The sequence below is a fragment of the Microtus pennsylvanicus genome, chromosome 3 (genome assembly GCF_037038515.1).
Source record: "Microtus pennsylvanicus isolate mMicPen1 chromosome 3, mMicPen1.hap1, whole genome shotgun sequence".
Lineage (NCBI taxonomy): Eukaryota > Metazoa > Chordata > Mammalia > Rodentia > Cricetidae > Microtus > Microtus pennsylvanicus.
Window position 1 is genome coordinate 137,393,092 of NC_134581.1, and position 13,626 is coordinate 137,406,717.

At 44.7% G+C, this 13,626-nt stretch overlaps 2 protein-coding genes across 2 annotated transcripts in view; both read right to left on the reverse strand.

Annotated features, from left to right (window-relative positions):
• Positions 1 to 764: 764 nt before the first annotated feature.
• Positions 765 to 10,230, reverse strand: Cavin4 (caveolae associated protein 4). Its single transcript, XM_075967231.1, has 2 exons — positions 9,662 to 10,230; positions 765 to 4,194 (listed from the first exon to the last, which is right to left on the reverse strand). Exons 1-2 carry the CDS (start codon positions 10,067 to 10,069, stop codon positions 3,493 to 3,495), a joined length of 1,110 nt encoding a protein of 369 aa, XP_075823346.1. The 5' UTR covers positions 10,070 to 10,230; the 3' UTR covers positions 765 to 3,492.
• Positions 10,231 to 10,550: 320 nt separating this feature from the next.
• The window catches only part of Tmeff1 (transmembrane protein with EGF like and two follistatin like domains 1), an 80,558-nt gene continuing 77,482 nt past the window's right edge, over positions 10,551 to 13,626 (reverse strand). The window contains exon 10 of the mRNA XM_075967230.1: positions 10,551 to 11,676. Within this exon, the coding sequence (XP_075823345.1) occupies positions 11,592 to 11,676 (85 nt within the window). The 3' untranslated portion in view covers positions 10,551 to 11,591. The remainder of the gene's footprint in view (positions 11,677 to 13,626) is intronic.

The following is a 13,626-nucleotide window of genomic DNA, read 5'->3' on the forward strand; positions in this document are numbered from 1 at the left end:
GAAGGGGCAGCTGCGGTGCTGGGAGGGGCAGCTGCGGTGCTGGGAGGGGCAGCTGCAGTGTTGGGAGGGGCAGCTGGATGCTGGGAGGGGCAGCTGCAGTGTTGGGAGGGGCAGCTGTGATGCTGGGGCATCACCTACACAAAGGAATCACAAGAGTGACCCAAACCTGAGCAGGAAACTCCTTCACTACAGACCTGGCAGTGGCACTCCAAAGTGAAAGAATTGAGGATAAAAACGTGAGGATGGTCCTTCCCCCTATTTGGATACCAAGCACTAAATTTTCTTACTAGAGTTCAAAACCAGAAGCTGCAGAAAAACCTGTGCCAGAGTAAAAATAAAATGGATCCAGTGATTTCATCCCATCCCAACGCAGAGTCAACACGGCTCTGAGGAGTATTTGGCAGAACACGACCCGTGCCCTTTAGCAGGTAAGAATCACAGTGAGGGGTTGGGGAGATGGCTCAGCAGCTACTTGTTCTGCGACTGTGAGGGCCAGAGTTCGAATCCCAGCACTCACAAAAGCAGTTCACCTGTAAAAGGCGAGCGGAGAGAGAAAGATCGCTGGAACCTGCTAGCCTAGATGAGAGAGTGGGAACACTACCTTCAGGGAGAGACCCTGCCTCCAAAGAGCAGGTGACTGGAAGGCAGAGTCAGGTGTCAGAGGACACCGATGGCCTCTACTGACCGACACACATGTAAGTGTACCTTCACACACAGACATAAGTAAATCTTTAATGTAAAAAAATCACCATGACCACCAGACCTATTCCAAAGCAACCCTTTTAATGTGTATGAAAGGCAAAGAATGAAGTCAAAATGGTTGCATTTTTTATTTTGGCTTCTACTTTTCATTCATGAAAACTTGCTTTTGGGGAAGGCGCCCACTCTCAGCAAGCTGACCACCCATGTACGCTAATGTTCTGCATCAGCACTTTCTCTAACCTGTAAGCAGGAGCCAAACCACTGCTCAACGGGGACACCCGGATCACCACATGCAGGAGACAGGCTTGCACTTCCCCTGTCACCCCTAAAAGAGTTTCCAGACCAGCTCCCCAACCCTGGCATCTGAGGCTGCTCTTCTCTGTTGCACTAGGAGACGGGTGGTAAGTCCTGCTAAGGGTTTGACTTGAGTAAATTATTCAAAGCCTGCTATGTGTGACTCAGCATCACAGATGAATGAATAACCCGGTGTTTACAGAAACGCTGAAAATAACGAACGCTGGCTAGAATACCTATGTTAAATGAATACACGGATTTTGCAGCCCATTACCTCTGCACCAATAAAACAGAGTGAAGGTACAATAAATTATGAATGTGGAATTTAGGAATTTCCTAGGCATGGAAAGACGTTGACACACACTTATGGCATGGAGGAACGGTCCTGGTAACGATCTGAAGCAGACGGTTATGATGAGCCTCCAGCAACGTGAAGCACCCAGTGTCTGGTGTCACACAAACCCCGTCTGTAACTTCTCCACACTAGAACCACAGCACTGGCTTCACACTTTGTACTCACAATCATTCGACGTTCAAATATATTGTTGGGCACCCAACCTCCTTCTAAGCTATTATAAAAAATGTTTTTTTTGGAATTATTCTTTCAAAGTTTTATTTCATGCTGCCCATGCTTTAGTTTGCAATATAAAAAGATACCAAGATTCCTGGCAGTGGTGGCATGCGTACTCAGGAGACTGAGGCAGGTGGATCTCTGAGTTTAAGGCCAGCCAGAGTGAGTTCCAGGCCAGCCAGGGCCACACAGAGAAACCTGTCTCAAAACAAAACAAAAAAGAAGTAAGGTAAAAATTGAGGCCAAGTGAAAAGAAAATTATGCTGAACCACATATATATATATATATATATATATATATATATATATATATATTATCCAGGCTCACTCAACTTCACTCGTGATCCTCTTGTCTCAGTGTGGTCAGTGCTGGGCAGCAGACATATGCTCCCATGCCTGCATATTCATATTCCCATGCCTACTACACAATTATTCAAAATTAAACTGGATGTCAATAAAAGGTTTATCAAAAATCCTACCATCTCTTCCATATCAAAAAACAATCCAAAGCCTTCAGTGTGCCAGAAGTGTGGAACTGGTGTGATTTTCTCTCGGCGGGCGGTGAAATGTACTTCCTAACTGCACAGATCTAGAGCTAAGTGGGACCCAGTATCCTCCAAAGTGGCTGTGAGGAATACTCAAGGGCACTGTTTGGGACATGCTAGCCCTATAAGGTTCACTCTGGAAAATAGGAAGTATTAAAGGTCATGTCTATGCCTACATCAGGGCAGACTTTTAAAAAGCCACAACCGAGCCCCAGATTTCCACCCCATGCTGTGCACACAGAACCTGCACTAGTCTACCCCACATCCAAATCTAAAGGCAGACACGGATTTCTGAGGAATATGTTAGGATCCCACTAAAAGTCCAAGGTTGGTTTCAGTCTTTAAGAAAAAGTGCCCATCCAAACATTTATTTTTCACTCTCCAAGCTATGAAAAGTCTTGCAAAGTACAACATAAGTTTCTGCTCAGCTTGGGCCTCAGTGCCTGGTACCGAGGGCTTCTTCAAAGATGCACCTGTTAAGTCCTGTTAGAGGCAGCGGTGTGGTTCATGCTTCTCCACTGAATGTGTGTCTTGCTCTCACACACTCTGTGACAGACCCTCAGATCGCAAGTCCTCCGAGAAGCACATGACAAGCAAGGCCTCCCCATTTCCATCACTGGAACTGAATGGCAACCGGCTGAGCAGCTCACCAGCAAGAAAGTTACGATGCCACAGCTAAATGCTCACACCCAAAACATTTTTTTTTAGTCCTTCACTGAAGAGCTTCATAAGGTGTATGGCTACTAATCCACTAATGAATCTCCAGATGTGAACATCTGGATAACACAATATGTTCATCAGCTACTCCCCTTTGAGACTGGACTTGTTTGTTAATCCTGACCCAAAGCTACAGTTTGCTTGTGAATGATGAGCAGATTCGCCCTCCTGTGTTACGGATAACCAAGCATCTAAACACCTAAGCCATGCAACTATGTTCTAATTGGCCAAGAACTGCCACAAGAAGGTGTGACACTAGGGGGGAAAAAGCTATCAGAGTGATATATATTATCAGGGGAAATAGAATTATAAGTTCCAGAGGAACTTATAAGAAAGCTGTGTATATAAAGTTTTTATAATCTTTAGAACTTTTTTTTTTTTGGTTTTTCGAGACATGGTTTCTCTGTGGTTTTGGAGCCTGTCCTGGAACTAGCTCTGTAGACCAGGCTGGTCTCAAACTCACAGAGATCCGCCTGCCTCTGCCTCCCAAGTGCTGGGATTAAAGGCGTGCGCCACCACCGCCCGGCCCTAATCTTTAGAACTTTAAAGGTAAGAAATGAAGTTTTTGTACCATTTGCCTTTCTACTGTGTGTGACTAAAAATGACTACTCTATTCAAACCATGACCACGTGACTTGAGATTGATGCTCACACTTAATTCCTCTCTATGAGGACTGCTTTAAATCCAACAGGAGCGATTCATCGTCTTCTACTCTCACCTGAGGTTTAAAAGTCACCTTCAAAGGCTCAGGAGGTGGGGGATCCCCTCCTTCTTGGGGAATGTACCCTACCTTGGCCACCTCCTTTTCTGTCTCACTGAACTCCTCAGGGTGGAACTCATGGATGGGCCCCAGCGCCAGGCTACCTGCGATGATATCCACACCCAGCCCTCTGTCTCCCTCCTGGCTCTCCGCCTTGGGATCCTTTGGTTTCCTAAGGCTGCGTATCTTGAAAGCCTCCTTTGAGGGGGCAGCATTTGAAATTGATTTCTTAAATCTTTCTCCTGACTGTCTGAGCCTCTCCCCTGACTGTCTGAGCCTCTCCCCTGACTGTCTGAGCCGCTCCCCTGACTGCCGCAGCCTCTCTCTCCTCTCGGGTGTGACGATTCTAGTTCTAATTCCACTCACTTTCTTGTCAAAATTCTGCCGCGTCTTCTGCATGTTCTCTTTGGAAAATGCCTTCTTGATATGATCAATGTGCTCCTTGCCTGACTTCCTAAACTTGGCGGATCTGCTTTCTTCAACATAATATTCTTCATCCGAGGAGAGCTCTATCGGGGGATCAAAGACTTCCTCGTCCTCCTCCTGGTTCTCAGGCAGGCTTCTGTCTTTAACAACAGACAGGGATGAGGGGCACCGAACGTTCTCCTGAAGGGCAGAAGAAGAAGGCATGTGAGTGATTCCTGCATGGCAGGCACCAGCTGTCACCTCTGGCCGCACCTTACGATCCTCCTCCACGCTGCTTGTCCCAGGCTGCATTTTTCAAGGTCTCTCTCCCTTGGCTTTTGTCTCACAGATACTGTCCCTTCACTTCCCCAGAGATGACAAGCCTCTCCATCAGCACAGGCATCTTTCGGTGAGAGGTGCAAACCTCAAGGCCCCCCATCATGCTCTTCCAGCACCAGTGACCACTTGGGTGTCACACAAGGCAGGGACCTCAAACATCACCCCCAAATACTCCTCGCCCTCTCCTCCCACGATCAACTAGTCATCAAGTCCCACCAATAACACCGCAAAATAATGTCTGCTTCTCACACCCCCACTCATGTCTTCATCCTGCTCCTCGGGACCTCAGGTCTCAGCTCGGGCCATCAATTCCCTCTAATCCCTCTCCTTGCAGACCATTATCTGAGAATTTCCCGAGAACTGTTTTTACAGCAGTCTGGTTATAACCCACTGAAGACTTCCAAGAGCCCGTCAGTGCTCAAGGAGAGAACCCGAACCTTTGCAGAATGCTTAGAAAGTTCTGACCTGATCCTACTTTCTCTCTTCTCCAGCCCAGACGCATGCTCCATTCTTGAGAGCCTCAAACAGAGAAGGTTTTGAACCCTGCACAAGAGGAGTGCACCCTATGGCACCCTGGATGTAAATCCCAGGATAAGTACAGATGTTACCTAAATACATTTGCAGATAGGATGCCGTATCTCAGTGTCAAATAGACACTCACACCCTCCACCTTCGTATATGTGCCTGCTTCTGTCTCCAATACCCCTTGACCTTTTTTTAGCTTCACAAATGACAGCTTTCCTCAAGAATCAATTCAAATGTCCCAAGTTCCCCCAAGTACAGAGTTAAGAAGGCCAGGTCAGGAGAGGCCCTACTGGCCAATAGTAAGGACGGGAGTTACTATTCCGACAGAAAGACTTCTCAAGGTTTTGAGGACAGCAAAGACATGATTTGACCCATACTGTATGCTGTACAAGGGTCACCTGCTGAAAGCAAGCCATGGGGTAAGACAAGCAAGAACAATGACTGGACAGTACTGAACTTCAGCAAAGGGGAGATAGATCAGGGAGGGTGTGTGGGGGCAGGGAAAGGGGGAGACACCTTCTGACTGCAGAGGTGCTCTGAAGGTCAAACCCATAGGACCTGTTGCTAGATCAACAGAGAGAGGACTCCACCATTAACCGAGACAGACACAGAAGCCAGAGAAGGAACTGGGAAGGAAGGGTGGGACACTGTCCTTGGAATGGGCACTGGGTATGCAGACAGAGAGGCTGAGTAACTGGGACTCAGGAGGGAGGTAAGAGCCAGAAACAGACACTCAAGAACCATTAATACGGCGATGAAATGAAGAGTCATGGAACTCATGCACTAGAGAGCTCAGTTGAAGTGTTTGCCACATGTGAGAACCCAAGTTTAGCCTCCAAAGCCCACGTAAAAAAGCAAGGCAGAGGGGAAGTGTTTGGCTCAGTTGGTAAAAAGTACATCAAGCAAGCCTGATGACCCGAGTTCAGATCCCTTGGAAGGAGAAAATAAGTTCCCAAAAGTTGTTCTCCGGATTCCATACACATGCTATAGAGCACACTTGTGCACACACACACACACACACACACTCCAAAGTCAAGCGATCAGAAGACAGAGTGGTGTTTCATTCAAAATTCCTCGGGGAGAAAAAAGGGTTTCCCAAAACTCAGAATTAAATTGACTTTGGGAAACTACAATAGATAATATACTATTCCCAGAATGACTTCAGGACAAGACAAGTCTCCTGACAAATGAGTCATTTTAAAAGTTTTATTTTGCTGCCATGGTGGTCCATAACTATACCCCCAGTTCTCGGGAGGCTGAAGCAGGAGGATCACAAGTTCAATACCTGGACTATACAGTAAAATCCTGCTAGAAGAAAGAACTGAAGAAGGAAGGAAGGAAGGAAATGTTCAGGTTTTGATTTTAGAATGTTGGGGGATTTTGAACCTATACATGAGTAAGGAAACAAAAAAGGGAACCACCAGCCAGTGAAGAAGACAGGACACCAGGAGAGCAGGACCCCTGAGGCTGGGGACAAACTGGTTTAGGAGGAAAACAAACTCTGCCAAGTGTGGAGAAGCCAGCACAGGGTATGCGTAAAAGGAACCTGGTGTGCTACTTAGAGATTATTTCTAAAATGTAACAGGCGAAAGAAAGAAAGAAAGAAAGAAAGAAAGAAAGAAAGAAAGAAAGAAAGAAAGAAAGAAAGAAAGAAAGAGAAAACAAAACAAAACAAAAAAACAACCAGCATTGATACTTGAGATCTACGTTGATTCCATTCAACAAACAGATACAGTAAATACACAAGGAGGATGCTTGCACACACCCTAAAATATAACCAGCCTGAAAGCCAGGATGGCATCCTTAGAATCTTTTTCCTTAATTTAAATTACATTTTTGGCTACAAGATCCAAGTGCCCATGAGCCTCCCTCTCCCCAACAAGAGAGGCAGAAGTGGGCGTCTCATAACTTCCTGATGAATAAGTTAGAGGCGATGATGAATAAGTTGTGGGGAGCAGCCCAGCAACCGTGTGGGTTGGGCGAGCCTGAGAAGGTTGATTAGACAAGGAAAGAGCCCAAGGGTATTGCTTGGTAGGTAGAGATCCTCACAATGCTGCAGGGAAGGCACCAAACACAGGGAAATGGGAATCACTCGCCCTTTTCTTCAGATGCACCGCAGACAGTACAAAATCAGGCTTTAAAACAAAGGTGAACAGAGAGAGGCAAGGCTAGAAAAAGATCTTGCCTGGAAATGCATCCCAGTCCCTATGAATCCTTGCCACTGTGCGCTAAGGGTAAACACTCTACTGATAATGGAAGGTCGTAGGGGTGAATTATAGTTGGCATATGAATACAGCCACATTTGGATATGAAAATCCAGGTAACTTCCTTTTTTGTTTTTGAGACAGGATTTCACATAGCTCAAGCATGCCTCAAACTCACTGTGTATTTGAATTCCTAATCCCCCTGCTTCCTCCTCATGAATGCAAGGGCTGTAGGTGTGTACCAGCACACCTGATCTAAAGAATTGTTTTTGCAACAGAACAAAAACTGTGGGTCAGAGTAAAGTGAGATTGAATTAATAGGAAATTAACACAGATGGGGCATTTTAGATGCAGAGAACTCTGGGACTTATTTGAGGATGTTCCGAAACTTACTAGGTAACCACAGACTTGTGCTTTAAAAAGTTACTGGAACTATGAGAAGATACACTGTGGCTCATGCCACGCATGAGAGAGGTCACCAGGGTGAACGAGTATTCAAAGAGAAATGACCTGGGTAAGAATGTCACACCATTTTTAAATGCCAACATCCAGAATTTGGCAAAAGCTTAGCCATATACAACTGCAAAAGGTAGGATACCAATATTTTGTTTATCTGATACTGTTTTTATTATTATCCCTTGTTACCAAGTTTATCCCTGTCATCAATATAAGAGATTATCAACAAGATGTGCCCAGGGGAATTATAAGGAAAATCTCAAATGAAAATGAAGATACACTTTAGCTGACTAGCTTGGTTTCGAAATAAATTAGAAGGGAAAATCTTCAAATAACTATGAGAATTGATTATAGCTAATTTTAACAGCTAAAAATAATTATGTAAATATCATACATACCTACATATATTCTAATGTATAACAAGCACATGAATCTGAGTCCTATGCCAATAATATGAGACCTCATATCTTCCCTGTACACCTATAAAAGATAGCAACTGTTTTTTTTTCTGACAAATTCTTGTGTAATTTGAACAACTAAACTTCACAGATTCTTCAATATTCTTAAAAGAAGAGGTTTGTCACTAACTAGTGCCACTCAGTTCCTTCACGAAACTATAGGATCCAAAGACAGAAAATAGCAGTAAGTTACAGAGAAATGGGAGTCAGAGAAAGAATTACTTCAGTGGATGGGACCAGCTGGAATTTTTGTTTCCTTGCTGGGGCTTCTGTCAATCCTGTGGGAAACCTGGTCCCCAGACCCAGGGACTCCAAGTGTACTTCCTGACATAACACATGCCAGTGAAGGGTAAGAACCCCGGCAGGGGCTAATGCCCCTGTAAGGGGAGTGGATTTATTCCGCAGTCCCATTCCCAGCTCACCACTGTCTGCTCTGACACTGGAATTGACACCTGAAGCAGGTGACATTTTTAAGCCCAGAGAAAGACCTCTAGAGGCCCGGAAGGGTGATAGAAAAGGACACTGGTCCACTCTTCAATCTTTGAAATAAGCGCCTCCTCTCTCTCCTCTCTAGTATCCTCAATAACCTGTGAACTCCGAAACAAGTCCCAAATACCACTCTCCCTTCTCAGCATGACTCGACCACTCAGCAGAGCACTCTGGAGCCCTGATCAAGGCACAGAGAACGGGAAGGTTATGGACCCTGATGTTCCCACCAACTGTGTCTGCACTTCATTTTGTGTTTTATTCCTCTAGGGGTCTATGCCACGGACTTCTGCTTTTAAAAGCATATCGCTGTGCTCATGTACTGATGGACATTCCCATTAATTACCTTAATTAATGACTTAATGATTTTATGCTTAGAACCAACTCCCCGGCATGAAATTTGGGGGCCCGAAGACTTGGGAATTTGTAAAGTTCATAATATACACTATCAAGAACGCCTTCTAGAATGTGGTGCCGGCTACTTCTCCCAATAGCAGGACAGGGAAAGCCGCCCATTTTAACGTTCGCACTCTGGATTTACGGTTCCGTGATGGCCACTGTTTAGACGGCTGAGAAAGGAGCCCTGATCTCTTCTACTCTGTATTGTAGAAACTCTTCTCTCTTCATTATTCTTTCCTAATGAGGGGGAAAGAGTTTAACGTCCCTTTTCATTTACAAGAGCTCAAAATAGTGCTGCAGACATTGCGTGTTGCCACAGGTACGCTCCAATTTTTTAAAGTATTGAGCAGTGATAGGAACATAGCAAAAAAAAAAACCAAAAAGCAAAAACAATTTGACTGGCACTGACCTACATCCTCTGCCCGTCCCAGTTTCTTCTTTTAGGTAACAAAGATGTTTTTTAACTTGAGATTTCTTAGGACCCTTTTGGCTCCAGCATTCTGAAGTCTACTGGGTCACTATGCTTAATAGGACTCAACTACTGAAGAAAAAACAAAACAAAAACTGACAGAATTAAGTTTCAAAGGGAAGAAATAGCTTGAGCCGCAAGCCACAGTTCACATTACATGACCAGTTAAGAAGCTCAGGCCACGGATGACAGAGTGTCGGTTAGCAAGAATGGCTCTACCCTGAGGTGGCTACTCAGCGAGCTCCACGACATACCACAGACGGTGGCTGAGACACCAGAAACCTCTGTGACCGAGACTACAGTCATCAAGCTGAACACAAGCGCAAGCTTACCTGAAATATTACCACGCGGAATTTGTTTTTCTTCATTATTTCTTCTTGCTTGCTTTCAACTTTGGTTACGTGGACCTGCTGCTTCTCCACCCTGGCCTTCACGTCTCTGATGTGAGCGCTGACTTTCCGGGTCTTCTCAAACAGCTTGTTGACAATGTAGCCCGTGTTGCTGTGGGACTGTGAGAGCTTCAGCAGGTCAATCTGGACAGACTTTATAGCGTTCTCCATCGCCCGGTGCCTCTCTTCTATTCTCTTCTGGCTGGCCTGCACACTGTCCACGACGGTGGCCACCCTGTCCAGCACAGTCACGATCGTAAGAGCGGCGTCTTGGTCTTCATCTTCAGTCACACTTGACAATCGATTCTGGTGGATTTTACCAGCACTGGAAGCAGACCCGTTGTGCTCCATCTTACTTCTTCCTCAGCAGATGATGTCCTATAGCAATCAATTCCTATACTCGAAGCCAAAAGTCGGCTCAGTAGCAGGCTACACAAAGCCGCTTTAAGGGCTGAAAGCCGCACCCTGGAGAGTGGTCAAGTATTTATAACTACAAATGCCCATCCGTGACCGTCCTGCAACACGAGCCCTTGCAAAGCACCAGGGCCAGTTCCAAACATGCTTGCTGACTGACTAAGGGCCTCAAATAAGACCGTGTGGGTGGAAAGGGAAAGCTGTCTGAAGTTCACTGGAGTCACTGTGTTACTCATAAGAAGCCTGCAAGCCAAGCAGCTTGGAACACTGAGCAAAATTTTTCTCTTTGGATCATTTCAAGCAATAGTTTGTACAACTATTGTGGACTGCAATCTTCCTTTCCTATTCATTTCACCTATTACAAGTACTAATAGACCAGTACCAAAGAATACAAGAAATAAACACACAAAACAGACCATATAGTGAAAACATTATATTATAACATGCTTTTCCAAATCAAATTATTAAAATTATTATTTAAGTTTGAACATAGTCTTTAAATCCTACATGCATAATTTTGACTAGCCAAGCTACACATTAGACACCTCGACACATTCTACTCACATTTCAGACCCTTGCACAGCAACAATCTATTAATAGAGCTACTACAGGACAAATTTGAATCAGAGGTCTTGGGTCATTCTGAAGCTCGCTTTCAGAGCACCAACCATTAACAATTATTTCTGCATTGTATTCACAAACACTGATACGATTTGTGTATTTCTATTAAAACAAATGCCATGTTTAAAAGTGGGTGTGGATTAAAGTAGTTTAACTGATAAGTAGGTTTTATTCCAATCTGCTCGTTAAACAGCCTATCCTGACAATATCTAAATCTATTTTCAATGAGCTGCTCCGTCATTAATTCCCAGGTATCTTTCCAAATTATCAGAACTATGTCTTCAAAGAGAGAAATCGTCAATTCCAGTTCATACAGCTTATAAATATGTTACATCTAAAACACACACAGCTTTGCAGCTCATGCAATAAGGGGCAGTGTCTAAAAAAAAAAGCAGGTACTAAATCTCAAAACCATTTAGATATCTATTTAAACACAGTGTCTTCTAGATTTTTTTTTCTGTAAGAAAAGGGATCTGTAAACATCTTTACTTTCAGTTCATGCTTCGCCGTTTGCTGTGGTCCTTGGAGAAGTCTGACGTTACAGCCACTGTGAAGCGGGTCCGTCCGTCTTTGCAAAAATATTACATTCCACGGGGAAAGAACAATTCTTAGTATTACCATGTGGTACAAATTCGTGAAACCGATTTCTGTATTTAAAAACATAAAACGGAGACTACTAAACAGTCCAAAACTGCTGTAGCTAAATACTCTAAATACGAGCCAACGGTACTACACTAAAAATGTCCAAAAATAAGGCCTCTGAAATAAATATTTCCATTCTTTAAAAAAAGACGTAATAAATGTACATCACATGGTCAGTGTGCATATAAAAGTCAGTTCACACCATCCGGGATGAAGTGTCTGAAGGAAAATGGCCTAGGTTTTGCTTCTGCCGACGGCCTCTATTGTTCTTGGGGCATTTTCTGTTGCACAAAAACACAGAAAGAAAAAAAAAATTATTTAGCTAAGAATGTCAAAGTAATACCCAGTTCACACACTGCACCGAGTTAGGAAACGAAACAAGACACTGTTTATTTCAAGGCAAGATGAGGACAGACATAACGGCTGTTTGTTCTTTGCTAAATGGCTGGGCGTTGGGAGGGATCACACTCGTGAATTAGGAATGGTGCCCATGCTGCTGATAGACATTTCTGAGAAGGACGCCTGCCTCTCTGGCCTGGCAGCTGCTCGGTTCTGATGATGAATCACTGTGACGGTAGGAAAGACGTTGACCTGGCCATTTCCCCTGAGTGTTATCACGGCACCAAAATGACATGAAATGTTACGCTGGAGACCGAGTAGCACTGCGCTGATAATCTCTGACGGTGTGCACTCAAGTCCTCCAGCGCAAGAAAACACAAGGAGCTGGTGTACAGCAGCTGCAGCAGGCCACAGAACCGCACTGGAAACGGGGACCCTCAGCTGAGAGATCCCAGGACAGGTACTCTATCTCAGTGAATGTGGCCCTAATGTAGAACAAATCTCAGGACAAAAGAATGCGTTAATGCAGAGCAGAGGTGCTGAAGGGAACGCTGTGTTTTGCCTTTGGATCCTCCTGGCTGTAGTAGTAACCGCCTACTACTATCCTAGCCACCTGTGCAATTTCAAGGCCCCTTGGTGGAAACAGTGCCTGGGAATAGGTTTGTTTCATGCTTTTATTCAATTTCAAAGAGGACTGCTTTGCGTTAACTTAAAAGCCTTAATGACAACATTTATGATGGTTTCAAAGGATTTTCTCTCACTAATCCTTATAAAAATAGTCTGATGGAGACAAGGCTGGGATCGCATCCATTTCATAATGAAGGAGCTGAATGACGGGCCAAGCAACCGGCTCTGACTGCCACTAAACCGCCATGAACAGGAGGAGCTCCAAGTTCCTGGGACCAAGGTTTTTCCTTCTATACAGTAAAGAGTTTGGCTGAGACGCGTTCAAAGTCCCTGCCAATCTGTCATTCTAGGAGTCTGAAAGCATAAAAGAAGAAACCACGACTCACAGAGAAGTGGGCCAGTAGGAACATCCATTAAAAGGAAGATTCCTCATAAGCAACAGCCATTGTGGATGAACAGCTGTCTCCTAATGGCCTACATGGGAGAGGCATGCCTTAAAAATTCAGAGGTGTGGTCCAAGAATGTCATCACAATATTCCACACAAGACAGCGAGCCATTCGGGAGCAGGGTGGGGAAGGCAGTGTTCCATATGTTACAGTAAAGGTGCCCTTAATAAGGAACAAACGTCAGGACAGTGTTACTCCTCTCCCTATCACGCTGTGTGTTCCTCTACTGATGCCCTAAATGCTCTCCCCTTATCACCCACCTCCCCCAGTTCAATCAGTCCTGCACATGGTCTTTAATATGGTTCAAACACACTAAACCTCAACCAAAGCAAGTTTGGTTCCTGCCCCCATGCAGCAGTCATATCTGGCTGACCTATTCCCAGCAGGATTCACCAGGGTCCTGCCTCCTAGATGGCTTCGCGCATGCACACACACACACACACACACACACACACACACACACACACACACACACACACGGGATCCAAACCCAGTCACTTCCCTGTGCTAGCCGAGTGGCCACAGGCAAAGTAGTTAACCTCTGAGCCTGTATTAAATGGCCACAGCTGGCTAGGCTGTTAAATGTTTTTCCCCCATCTTCTTTTCCTGTTGTCATTGTTTGTTATGCCATTATGTCCCTACTTTGATCTACTGCCCAATTTGATGCTCAGTAGTCTTGCCTAAAGGCAGATCATCTGTTCTGTGGAATAAAGCACACCGACTTTAGTGCCTAAACTTCATGAAAAATATCAGCTCCTCAGAGAATGTTTTTCCATCATTTCCAGATTTATCATTTTGGCTCCAGGGTGCTGGGACTA